The sequence below is a fragment of the Ranitomeya variabilis genome, chromosome 3 (genome assembly GCF_051348905.1).
Source record: "Ranitomeya variabilis isolate aRanVar5 chromosome 3, aRanVar5.hap1, whole genome shotgun sequence".
NCBI lineage: Eukaryota > Metazoa > Chordata > Amphibia > Anura > Dendrobatidae > Ranitomeya > Ranitomeya variabilis.
Genome location: NC_135234.1, coordinates 598,289,730 through 598,302,566, shown reverse-complemented (window position 1 = coordinate 598,302,566; position 12,837 = coordinate 598,289,730). Strand labels below are relative to the sequence as shown.

The window sequence follows — 12,837 nt, the reverse complement described above, 5'->3', positions numbered from 1 at the left end:
GTGACTGCTGCAGCCTCTGGCAGGGAAGGGAGAGCACTAGCTATTTTCTGCACCTTTTACAAGGGAACATGCTGTTTTTTTTTTGCAGATTTGAACCATCAGTGTTATTTTATTCAAACCTGCAGAATATTAATTCTTTCAGCATTTTTTCACACTATTAATCTAATGTGGAAAAATACAAGTAAAAATGCATCACAATGTAGCGTATTTCAGGCAACGTTTTTTTCTGTTTTTGATGCAGAAACATCTGATGCGAATACTCAATGTGTGCCCGTACCCCGAGGCCCCGTCCTCACGCCTGTAAGGACATTCTGTTCCATTATAGGAACAACCCTATGGAATAAGTGACATCAGATACGGAAAAGGGGGCAGAGGGGCGCCACTGGTTATTAGGGGCTCCGTCTGATGCTTGTTTTACAGAATGGAGAAATCAAAATCACACCTGCAGAACTTTTTCTTCTTTTCTAACAAACAGAAAAAAATAAGTCGGACCCTTCAGCAATCAATGCGACCCCTCGGCTTCTGTTTAAAAAACTGATTTCGATCATCGCTTATTCCATTGCTCCGTTCCTAAAACCGTCCAGCCAGAAGCCATGTGACCAGCGACTGACAGGTCAGAGATAGGTTGCATCCTATAATACCGGCCCTGGCTTCTGACCAGCCATATACAAGTATGTACTCTATGGACACATCCTAGAGCCCATCCTGGCCCTGATCACTCCGAGCTGCCCCCTAACTGATGATCTGGGGCTAATACTCCATTCCCTGCGCTACAAACTTCCCTCCTTCAGGAATCCAAATGCTGATTTCCTTCAGCCCTGAAATAAGTGTCACTGGCCTGAATCCCCGAGCCAGACACGCGGAGGAAATGAAATGCAGCATTGTACAAGCTGAAGCCTTCTCCCAGCGTTACTGTCTCAGCCCTAACTGATCTAATCAATGACACAAAGCACTGCCGTGCCAGACACGCCCTTTATACCGGCCCTTCCTCTGCTATTGGTGGACGGGCAGTGAGGGGCGGGTCATGGTGGCGAGCGCGGATTGGCTGGCAAGAGAACAGTGTCAATGTTTAAGCAGCAGCGTGATGTGAATAGAGTCAGTCAGTAAAGAGGCATTCGGAGCGGAGCTGGGATGTGACGCGGTGCGGGAGCGGAGGGGTTACAGCCACAACTGTTGCGCTGTCCACTACTGCGATGGATTGCTGGGCTTTGTGCTGCCGTAGGACTGACTGGGGGAAGCATCTGTGCTGCCAGCTGCAATGAGGAAGCCCGGGGCTGCCGTCATCCCTGCTGCTGCTGCTGCTGCTGACCGCTGGGCTGTAGAGGGAGAAGACATGAGCTGGGCACTTTGGAAGTGACTCGGAGCTGCCCATGGTGCTGCCTGTGTGAGGAGAGGAGAGGCAGTGACAGCCCATGCCCAGAGGTGAGTGCAGCCCCCATCACTAAGCACACAGACCCCTCTGCTTCCCCTTATCCCCCTCTCTGTGGATCTGACTCATGCAGGTCATAAACATCTGCATTCTGCATGTGTCATTCATGTGGAAAGGGACAACAATTAAGTGTGAATGTGCAATCTGTGCGCAGAGCCCACTTCTAATTGCTCCAAATAAAAGGGGGCGACCATGAGAATATCAGTGCACCCACCTTCTGCAATTGATCTACGTGCATCTCATTTCAAGCGCCGGTCTGGGTGATTGCTTCGAGGTTTTCTATCCAAACCATGCCACGTCGGCATGCATTTATTGGATATATATATATTATCATCCCTCTGAATGCAGCAGCTGCCTGTTCCCATAGAGTTTTTCCTTCCCCGTTTCCATTTGTGCATCCAGCCATGCTTTGCCTGTTGATTTGATCTACTGTAGGGAATGAGAACTGGAAATGAACTGAATCCTACCGCTTGTAAGCCAATGCAGTGACACGATTTCTTGGAAATAAACCCTCTCCTGTGCGGAGAATGGAGTGAATAGGTGATTGTGATCCGGCCAGCCTTGGTGCCAATATTGTGTTTTTCTATATTAGAGATGCACTAATTGCCGGAGAGATACATTGTGCTGTAGACTGAACCTGCAGATGTCTGCGTTCACAGCAGACTTTATATCCAGGATCCAGCTTTTTCCCAATGTTAGTCTAGGACTACAATACAATTCCAAACAAATCATGTTTATTGCGGGCGAAATGTGCATTATTGCATCTCTAATAGAGGTTTGATTTGTCTTGTAATGATAACTGCAGGATAATGTTAAGAAGATAGACATATATTACTATGACGCTGTCTTTTCATTGGGCTGTGGGGATCTGATATTTAAATTGTCCTTTCCAATTAATAATTGCCAGGAGACAAATAGCTTAGGCGGGATGGTGAAGAATTGTCTTTTCCAGCAGAAAACCAATCACCGATTTAACCCCGCCAGCCTCCTCCGCCATGGTCCATTTGCTGCTTATCTAACTGCAGGTGTTTTTAAATCAACAGGTTCAAGGAACTGAGAAGAGGAGAGTGAAGCAAAGAAGACCCTTCACATACATATTTGGGGATGTACCTTTCAGTTTTATTGTTATTCTTTTTGTGGGCTCCTGCCCTGACTTTAAAAAATTTAAATTTTTCCGTCCCGGAGGAGGCAATTGCTGGAACTATGGTGGGCAACCTAAGCAATGATGTAAAGCTGGGCATTTCAGAGAGGGGGAAGAAATCGAACTTCAGAGTTTTGGAAAATTCTGCACCGAACTTGATTGATGTAGAACACGACAGTGGGCTGGTGTTCACCAAACAGAGGATTGATCGGGAGACTTTGTGCCGGAGAAGTTTAAAATGTCAAGTGTCCTTGGAGGTCTTTGCAAACGATAAAGAAATATACATGATCAAAGTGGATATCACAGACATTAATGACAATTCACCATTTTTCCCATCTGAGCAGATTGATATTGATATTTCAGAAAATGCCTTCCCTGGGACAAGATTTCCTCTCACCAGTGCCCATGATCCAGATTCTGGAGACTATGGCTTAAAGACATATGTCATCAACCACAATGGATTGTTTTCCTTAGATGTAAAATCCAGAGGGGATGGAACAAAGTTTCCTGAGCTGGTCATAGACAAACCATTGGACAGAGAGGAACAAAGCCATCATAACCTAATTTTAACTGCTTTGGATGGTGGCAATCCTCCTAGATCTGCCACGGTGCAAATAAATGTCAAAGTCATCGATTCCAATGATAACAGTCCGGTTTTTGAGGCACCTTCATATTTGGTGGAGATCCCAGAAAACTCACCACTGGGAAGAGTTGTAATTGATCTCAATGCTACAGATGCAGATGAAGGCTCCAATGGTGATGTTGTATACTCGTTCAGTGGCTATGCACCTGACAGAGTCCGGGAACTTTTCTCTATTGATCCCAATACAGGTGTTATTCAAGTAAAGGGCAATCTTGACTATGAGGAGAATAACATTATAGAAATTGATGTGCAAGCACGTGACCAAGGCCCGAACCCAATACCGGCCCATTGTAAAGTTACAGTGAAAGTGATCGATAAGAATGACAATGCTCCTTCTACTACCTTTGTGTCAGTCCGGCAGGGAGCTATCAGCGAGGCAGCACCTCCTGGCACTGTCATCGCTTTAGTGAGGGTGACCGATAAGGACTCTGGCAAAAATGGCCAGTTACAGTGTCGGGTTCTGGGCAATGTGCCTTTCAAGCTGGAAGAAAATTATGACAATTTGTACACAGTTGTAACAGACAGACCACTGGATAGGGAGACACAGGATGAATATAATGTCACTATTATTGCCAGGGATAATGGGAATCCTCCACTAAACTCAACTAAATCTTTTACTGTTAAGATCTTAGATGAAAACGACAACGCCCCCACTTTTAACAAAGGATTGCATGTGTTGCAGGTGTCTGAGAACAATATTCCAGGGGAATATTTAGGATCTGTGGTAGCACATGACCCAGATCTTGGACATAATGGCACAGTGTCCTATTCAATATTGCCGTCCTATGTTGGAGATGTATCAATTTACACTTTCGTGTCAGTTAATCCCACCAATGGCGCAGTTTATGCCCTTCGATCTTTTAATTATGAGCAAACAAAATACTTTGAATTCAAGCTCCTTGCAAAAGATTCAGGCTCCCCTCATCTAGAGAGCAATGTTACCGTGAGGGTGACCGTACTGGACGTCAATGACAATGCACCGGTTATCTCCCTTCCAATTCTACAAAATGACACTGCAGAAATTCATGTTCCTAGAAACGTAGGTGTGGGGTATGTCGTGAGCACAGTCCGAGCCATGGACAATGATTTTGGAGAAAGTGGGCGACTGACCTATGAAATTGCGTATGGCAATGAAGAACACCTGTTTGAGATTGATCCTGTGACTGGAGAGATAAAAACCCTGAATCCATATTGGGAAGAAGTGTCACCAATTGTAGAGCTTGTGATCAAAGTGACCGACAATGGAAAGCCAGCACTTTCTGCTGTTGCAAAACTCATCATTAAATCCTCTTCTGGATCTCTACCAGAAGGAGAACCTAGGGTGAATGGGAAACAACACCAGTGGGATATGTCCTTGCCTCTTATCGTTACACTAAGCACAATTTCGATAATACTGTTGGCTGCCATGATCACCATTGCCATCAAATGTAAAAGAGAAAATAAGGAAATCAGAACTTATAACTGCAGGATTGCAGAGTATAGCCATCCCCAGCTGGGCAAGAGTAAAAAGAAGAAAATAAATAAGAATGACATTATGTTAGTTCAGAGTGAAGTCGAGGAAAGAAATGCCATGAATGTCATGAACGTTGTCAGCAGCCCCTCACTTGCCACTTCACCAATGTATTTTGATTACCAGACCAGGCTCCCTTTAAGTTCTCCTCGTTCAGAAGTGATGTACCTCAAACCTACATCGAATAATCTGACTGTCCCTCAAGGCCATGTTGGCTGCCACAACAGTTTTACTGGACCAGTGAGCAACACGACTGAGACTACATCTAATCGGATGTCCATAATTCAGGTATGGCCACCACCCTTGCATACAAGTAAATGGCATCAGTTGTCATCACATTCACTTGTATGCTTTTTGCATTGCTGTTGTTTTGCAGTATTTTCATATTTTAGCAATGAATATTTCTTTATAAAAGCTCTTACTGGTATTTACTGATTGGACCATGATATTTACTGGTAATTCACAAATGGCAAATAGGAATATAATCATATTACCAGTTCTTCTATTGGATCTCTGATTTGTTTAGCTAATTAAATGCTTTTGTGGACATGGACAATAGTAAATTACTAGCAAAACAAAAAAAAAACTACTGAGCTGTTTTGATGTATACTTTTATAAGACTACTGTTTTGCTCTATAGAGAAAATACTAATAGCTGATGTCTATCTGCATTGGCTTGGGTAAGAAAATAATGGAAATGGTTGCCCCTATTTTGCAGTCATGCAGCCTTAACTGAGCAGAACCTTGTAGTCTCTGGTCTCTTGCCTCCTCTCCTTCCCTCTGTTTTGCAATATTACGCAGACATATCTTTATATAATATGTCTTTCCGCATAAACCGTGAATATCACTAACCTCTGGACAGGTTACAAAGGCAGCAGATTGCATGGAAATGGCCTGCTAGAGTCTACCATGGAAGCCATGCTATTTGTATGCAGAGTTTATATTTGTTACTGCAGTTGGTAGGTGTTCGGAGAGCAAGCAAAGCTGGGCTTGTGCTGGATTTCTACAGGACTGAGCACAATACCAAGGCAGATATGTAAGAATTAAATGTTAGGATTAAGATGACAACATTTGCAAGTTTAGCTAATGCATTGCCAAAAATTCTGTATGTGCTGGTTTCGTGATAATACATCTGTGACTGTGCGTTCTTCCATTCATGCACTCCGATAAGCAGACCTATTCTTTGTGTAGTGTGGTAACGAGTGTAACAGGTAGATTTTACCAACTAGGATCCAAACTCTATCTATCTATCCCATATCTATCTAGCTATCTATAGATCTATCTATCTATCCCATATCTAGCTATCTATAGATCTATCTATCTATCTATCTATCTATCTATCTATCTATCTATCTATCCCATATCTATCTATCTATCTATCTATCCCATATCTATCTATATATCCATCCCATATCTATCTATCTATCTATCTATCTATCTATCTATCTATCTATCTATCTATTTATCTATCCCATATCTATCTATCTATCTATCTATCTATCTATCTATCTATCTATCTATCTATCTATCCCATATCTAGCTATCTATAGATCTATCTATCTATCTATCCCATATCTAGCTATCTATCTATCTATCTATCTATCTATCTATCTATCTATCTATCCCATATCTATCTATCTATCTATCCCATATCTATCTATATATCCATCCCATATCTATCTATCTATCTATCTATCTATCTATCTATCTATCTATCTATCTATTTATCTATCCCATATCTATCTATCTATCTATCTATCTATCTATCTATCTATCTATCTATCTATCTATCTATCTATCCCATATCTAGCTATCTATAGATCTATCTATCTATCTATCCCATATCTATCTATATCTATCTATCTATCTATCTATCTATCTATCTATCTATCCCATATCTATCTATCTATCTATCTATCTATCTATCTATCTATCTATCTATCTATCTATCATCCATCTATCATCTATCTGTCTGTCTATCTAATATCTATCTATAGATCTCTCTATCACCTATCTATCTGTCTGTCTATCCAATATCTATCTATCTATAGATCTATCTATCTATCCATCTATCTAGCCCATATCTATCTATCCATCCATCCATCCATCCATCCATCCATCCATCCATCCATCCTCTGTGCACACTATTTGTGCCTGCTTTGAGTGCAGCTACCATAGTAAATCTTCTTCTATGACTTCAGTAGTTCCCCTAAGTCTCCAGGCAGCACAGCAGCACCTTTTGCATGTCTTAAGGAGAACTGAGTGATCACATACTGTGCCCGTGACTGCGTGTAGAGGACCTGAAAAATGTTTAAAAAGCTTTTAGCCACTAATAGTTTGCGTTGCTGATGGTGAAGGCATTGGTTCTACATTAGGCACCTACTCTCTTATTAATTTAATCCATGGTATTGAACCTGTGACTTATTGGTAGTATTGATCCTAATCCAAGGAGCTACGACTGTAATGGTGATTCATTACTTTGGTGACGTGGTTCCTCATACTGTATGTGTAAACATTGTAGTTTGGGGTATTCATCTATTCCGCCTCACATCCTCTTAACATCCTGCAGGAATAGACACAGGGAGCTGCTAGTGAATGCATGGAGCTGTACTGCCTAACCCAGTGCTAATAAAGCCCTGTGACACCCGCAGTCCTGTTACAGAGTAAAGCCATGAGATTGTCTCTGTTTCCTATATCCTTCCTTTTTTATACGGTTTAGATATATATTTTAAATCACTTAGTCATTATTTGCAGGAGTTGTCACAGATGTGTTTTTAGTGTCCCTTCTAAGATGAGAATTATCAAACATACATGATTATAGACATCCATACATACATACTGTACCTGTATATAAACATATTGCCATACATGTATATAGCCATACTGCCATATAATTCATATCTATACTGCCATACATGCGTACAGATACACTAACATACATGCGTATAGACATAGCTATACTGCCATAGATGCATCACATAAATATGTATAGACATACATACAGTACATGCATATAGACATATATACATGCATATAGACTTACAGACATGCATATAAACATATTGCCATACATGCATATAGACATACTGCCATACATGTATATACAGTAGGTATACTGCAATAGATGCATCGCATACATGCACATAGACATACATACAGTACATGCGTATAGACATATATACATTACATGTGTATAGACATATGTATAGTACACGTGTATATTCATATATACATGCATATAGACATACTGCCATACATGTAGATATACTGCAATAGATGCATCGCATACATGCATATAGACATATATACAGTACATGTGTATAGACATATATACAGTACATGTGTATAGACATATATACAGTACATGTGTATAGACATATATACAGTACATGTGTATAGACATATGTACAGTACACGTGTATATTCATATATACATGCATATAGACATACTGCCATACATGTAGATATACGGCAATAGATGCATCGCATACATGCATATAGACATACATACAGTACATGTGTATAGACATATATACATGCATATAGACATACATACAGTACATGTGTATAGACATATATACATGCATATAGACATACATACAGTACATGCATATCTTACAGACATGCATATTGACGTACATATACAGTAGTCATCAGCTCATTTTCAACAGGTTTTGAGCGAGTTCTTTAAAAAGCAGTAATGAACACTGCACCAGAACCTCCATCTAATTCCACTAATTGTGGAGGTTACATTTATGGCTCTATAGTTTGAGAACAATGTTTTTTCCAATGAATTTTGCCTTTGATGCTTTGTAACTTCAAGATTGACCCAGTTGGGTCCATAGCGTTTCTCCTTGGGTAACGGCAATGTCTCTGTAGGTAACTACTACTGGTAATCTGCTGTACTCTACCAAATAATGTAACAGAAAATAATTCTAGAACAGAAATGACAATGACAGACTAGCCAGCATGGTCTGTGCCCAGGATTGGCCTGGATTCTAACACATGGCTATCAAAATGTCCTCCTCTGTCACCAGAATCCAGAGAGGACACTAGGCAGGTATTGTCTGAGTTAAAATGCTACCTCCAAAATATAATGTAGCTTCTGATTTTGCATAATTTCATTTAAAGAGTCCATGGGCTTTTTATAGGCTGAGTAGCCACACTATCCATTACTTACTGAATGGTACATGCTCATAGAAGTGATTGTGGTACTTGAGTGTGTACCTGTGTAATGCTTCTGAATATGTGCAGTAAAGCCGGCAGCTGATTGGATGAAACCACGCTCCTGTCATGATCCGTCTGTCTGCCTTGCTGGACACAATACAGACAAATGGAAGCATTCACTCTGCAAATAGGATACTTCATATAGTAAAGCTGTGCATCTCATAATAAAAAATTTAGGGTTATATATTTATGTATCAAGGGTTATATTTAGGCTCGGTCCACATTTGTACAGGGCTGTCTGCTTGATGTATGCTCCTGGATTGCAAAAAAAAACCAAAAGGGCAAGACCGTGTGGAGACACGAGTGTCAGTGAATGCTCTCGTCTGCTGGCCTGGCTGTCTTTAGAAAGACTGCATGGACCAGGGCTCATCCCACTGAATGCCCACACTCCTTTCCATGGGCAGAATACTACTCAGACAACACAGTGTGAGGATCAAACAGTGTGGCAATACTTTATTGAACCACCAACAGAAAATAACATATAGTACAGTCCCAACTGTCACGCTCACGCCCTGGATGGTGGGCATGAGCTCGGGGGGTTTGTGGCCCCACTGTGCCACAAACCAGACTACCCTGGAAGGGGTGTGACTATGACAGCTGCCTGGGTTTTCACTGGAGCCTCTGATGGTGAGGTCAGGCTTGTGCAGCAGGCAGCTGCCAGGTGCTACTCCAGGGTGGTGTCTGGCTGTGGCTGCTAATCCCACTTGGAGAACAGGAACACTAGGACAGGTGGGGGCATCAGGCAGGACTAGCAGATCAGCACGGATGAAACTCAGATGAGTAGGCTGGCACGGCTGAGACACTGGGTTGGCAGAGACACGGCAGAGAACACAGGGCTGGCAGAGACACAGCAGAGAACACAGGGCGGGCAGAGACACGGCAGAAAACACAGGGCTGGCAGAGACACGGCAGAGAACACAGGGCTGGCAGAGACACAGCAGAAAACACAGGGCTGGCAGAGACACGGCAGAGAACACAGGGCTGGCAGAGACACGGCAGAGAACACAGGGCTGGCAGAGACACAGCAGAAAACACAGGGCTGGAAGAGACACAGCAGAAAACACAGGGCTGGCAGAGACACAGCAGAGAACACAGGGCTGGAAGAGACACGGCAGAGAAAACAGGGCTGGTTGATGTGGTGTATGAAGGAACAGGTAGGGACCTGTTCACACTGGAGGTGCAGGTATGGATATGTAGTATGAAGGAACAGGTAGGGACCTGTTCACACAGGTGGTGCAGGAACGGATATGAAGTATGGAGGAACAGGTAGGGACCTGTTCACACTGGAGGTGCAGGTATGGATATGTAGTATGGAGGAACAGGTAGGGACCTGTTCACACAGGAGTTGCAGGAAAGGAAACAAGCAGAAAGGAATGAGGTATGAAGGAACAGGTTGGGACCTGTTCACACAGGAGATGCAGGTACGGAAACAAGCCAGAAAGAAAGGAGAAAGAAGGAACAGGTTGGGACCTGTTCAGACTGGAAGAGAACTGCAAGGCTGCGAATAGGAGCGGTAGAGCAGCAAGAGATAGCACAGCAATAAAAGCTAAGCATAGCAGAGCCACAAGGAATGTGGAGAGGAGCTGCAGCAAGAGATTACTGAAGCTGCAGAAGTTAAGCAGAGCGGAGTCACAAGGAATGTGGAGGGGAGCTGCAGCCAGAGATTACTGCAGCTGCAGAAGTTAACCCATTCATGACCGTGGGATTTTCCGTTTTTCCGTATTTGTTTTTCACTCCCCTCCTTCCCAGAGCCATAACTTTTTTATTTTTCCGTCAATTTAGCCATGTGAGGGCTTATTTTTTGCGAGACGAGTTGTACTTTTGAACGACATCATTGGTTTTACCATGTCGTGTACTAGAAAACGGGAAAAAAATTCCAAGTGCGGTGAAATTGCAAAAAAAGTGCAATCCCACACTTGTTTTTTGCTTGGCTTTTTTGCTAGGTTCACTAAATGCTAAAACTGACCTGCCATTATGATTCTCCAGGTCATTACAAGTTCATAGACACCTAACATGACTAGGTTATTTTTTACCTAAGTGGTGAAACAAAATTCCAAACTTTGCTAAAAAAAAAAAAAAAAAAAATTGCGCCATTTTCCGATACTCGTAGCGTCTCCATTTTTCATGATCTGGGGTCGGTTGAGGGCTTATTTTTTGCGTGCCGAGCTGGCGTTTTTAATGATACCATCTTGGTGCAGATACGTTCTTTTGATCGCCCGTTATTGCATTTTAATGCAATGTCGCGGCGACCAAAAAACCGTAATTCTGGCGTTTCGGACTTTTTTCTCATTACGCCGTTTAGCGATCAGGTTAATGCTTTTTTTTTATTGATAGATCGGGCGATTCTTAACGCGGAGATACCAAATATGTGTAGGTTTGATTTTTTTTTATTGATTTATTTTGATTGGGGCGAAAGGGGGGTGATTTAAACTTTTATGTTTTTTTATTTTTTTCACATTTTTTTAAACTTTTTTTTTTTTTACTTTTGCCATGCTTCAATAGCCTCCATGGGTGGCTACAAGCAGGCACAACTCGATCGCCTCTGCTACATAACAGCGATCATCAGATTGCTGCTATGCAGCAGAAAATCAGGTGTGCTGTGAGCGCCAACCACAGGGTGGCGCTCACAGCTACCGGCGATCAGTAACCATAGAGGTCTCAAGGACCTCGATGGTTACAATACTGAAGCATCGCTGACCCCCGATCATGTGTCGGGGTCGGCGATGATGTCATTTCCGGCCACTGGCCGGATGCGGTAGTTAAATGCCGCTGTCTGCGTTTGACAGCGGCATTTAACTAGTTAATAGCGGTGAATGAATCGCGATTTCACCCGCCGCTATTGCGGGCACATGTCAGCTGTTCAAAACAGCTGACATGTCCCGGCTTTGATGCGGGCTCACCGCGGAGCCCTGCATCAAAGCAGGGGACCTGACGTCGGATGTACTATCCCGTCCGACGTCAGGAAGGGGTTAAGCAGAGCGGAGCCACAAGGAATGTGGAGAGGAGCTTTAGCAAGAGATTACTGAAGCTGCAGAAGTTAAGCAGATTGGAGCCACAAGGAATGTGGAGAGGAGCTGCAGCAAGAGATTACTGCAGCTGCAGAAGTTAAGCAGAGCGGAGCCACAAGGAATGTGGAGAGGAGCTGCAGCAAGAGATCACAGGAGCTGCAGCAAGAGATCACTGCAGCTGCAGAAGCTAAGCAGAGTAGAAAGGAGCAGAACCGCAGGAGTGCGGAGCAGAGGTAAAGCCACAAAGGTACAGAGCAGGCAGAACCGCAAGAGTGCGGAGTGTAAGCAGACTGAGAACACGAGGAAAGACACAGCAGGGAAGGAAGCCACAGACAAGGAGACCGAGATAAGACTAAGTTCAGACAAGGAAATGGAACAAGACAAGAAACAAAGACAAAGACACAGGGACCAGGATATTCTGCCTCCTGGAGGGCGGACAACAAGATCAAGGCAATAAGACAGGGAAAAGCCTCCAGAGAGGGAGTAACTCAGAGCAAGGCCTGGCAAACTCAGAAGCTAAACACAAACTGAGCTAACACATTGCACAGGCCCAGTCCACTGGGTGGAACTGCACTAAATACTGGAGGCCTCCTGGCAATTGGTCAGGAACAGATTAGACAGATGCACCTGATTCCTATAAGATCCAGAGAGTTCAGGTGCGGGCCCCATGTGCACACAGCCAGGAAGCATTCAGAGAGCAGAGACACAGAATATTCAGCTGGCATGAAACAGAAACCACATCATGGCCTGGAGCAGTGGGTAAGATAGTGTGAGAGATGAGAGGCCATGCCGTGATGCCAGCAGAGTTGTTACACCAACAAGTACATAATATGGTGCAAATTAGAGTCTCACCCTTTTGCTGGATCACTGTGAATTAGAA

At 43.1% G+C, this 12,837-nt stretch overlaps 1 protein-coding gene across 3 annotated transcripts in view; it reads left to right on the top strand.

Moving 5' to 3' along the window:
• The first annotated feature begins 1,088 nt into the window (after positions 1-1,088).
• The window catches only part of PCDH17 (protocadherin 17), a 241,316-nt gene continuing 229,567 nt past the window's right edge, over positions 1,089-12,837 (top strand). The window contains exons 1-2 of one of the 3 annotated variants that reach the window (XM_077297286.1): positions 1,089-1,422; positions 2,473-5,011. In XM_077297286.1, coding sequence (XP_077153401.1) covers positions 2,534-5,011 — 2,478 coding nt within the window. In that variant the 5' untranslated portion in view covers positions 1,089-1,422; positions 2,473-2,533. The remainder of the gene's footprint in view (positions 1,423-2,472; positions 5,012-12,837) is intronic. The other 2 variants (XM_077297283.1, XM_077297281.1) reach the window with 2 other exon arrangements.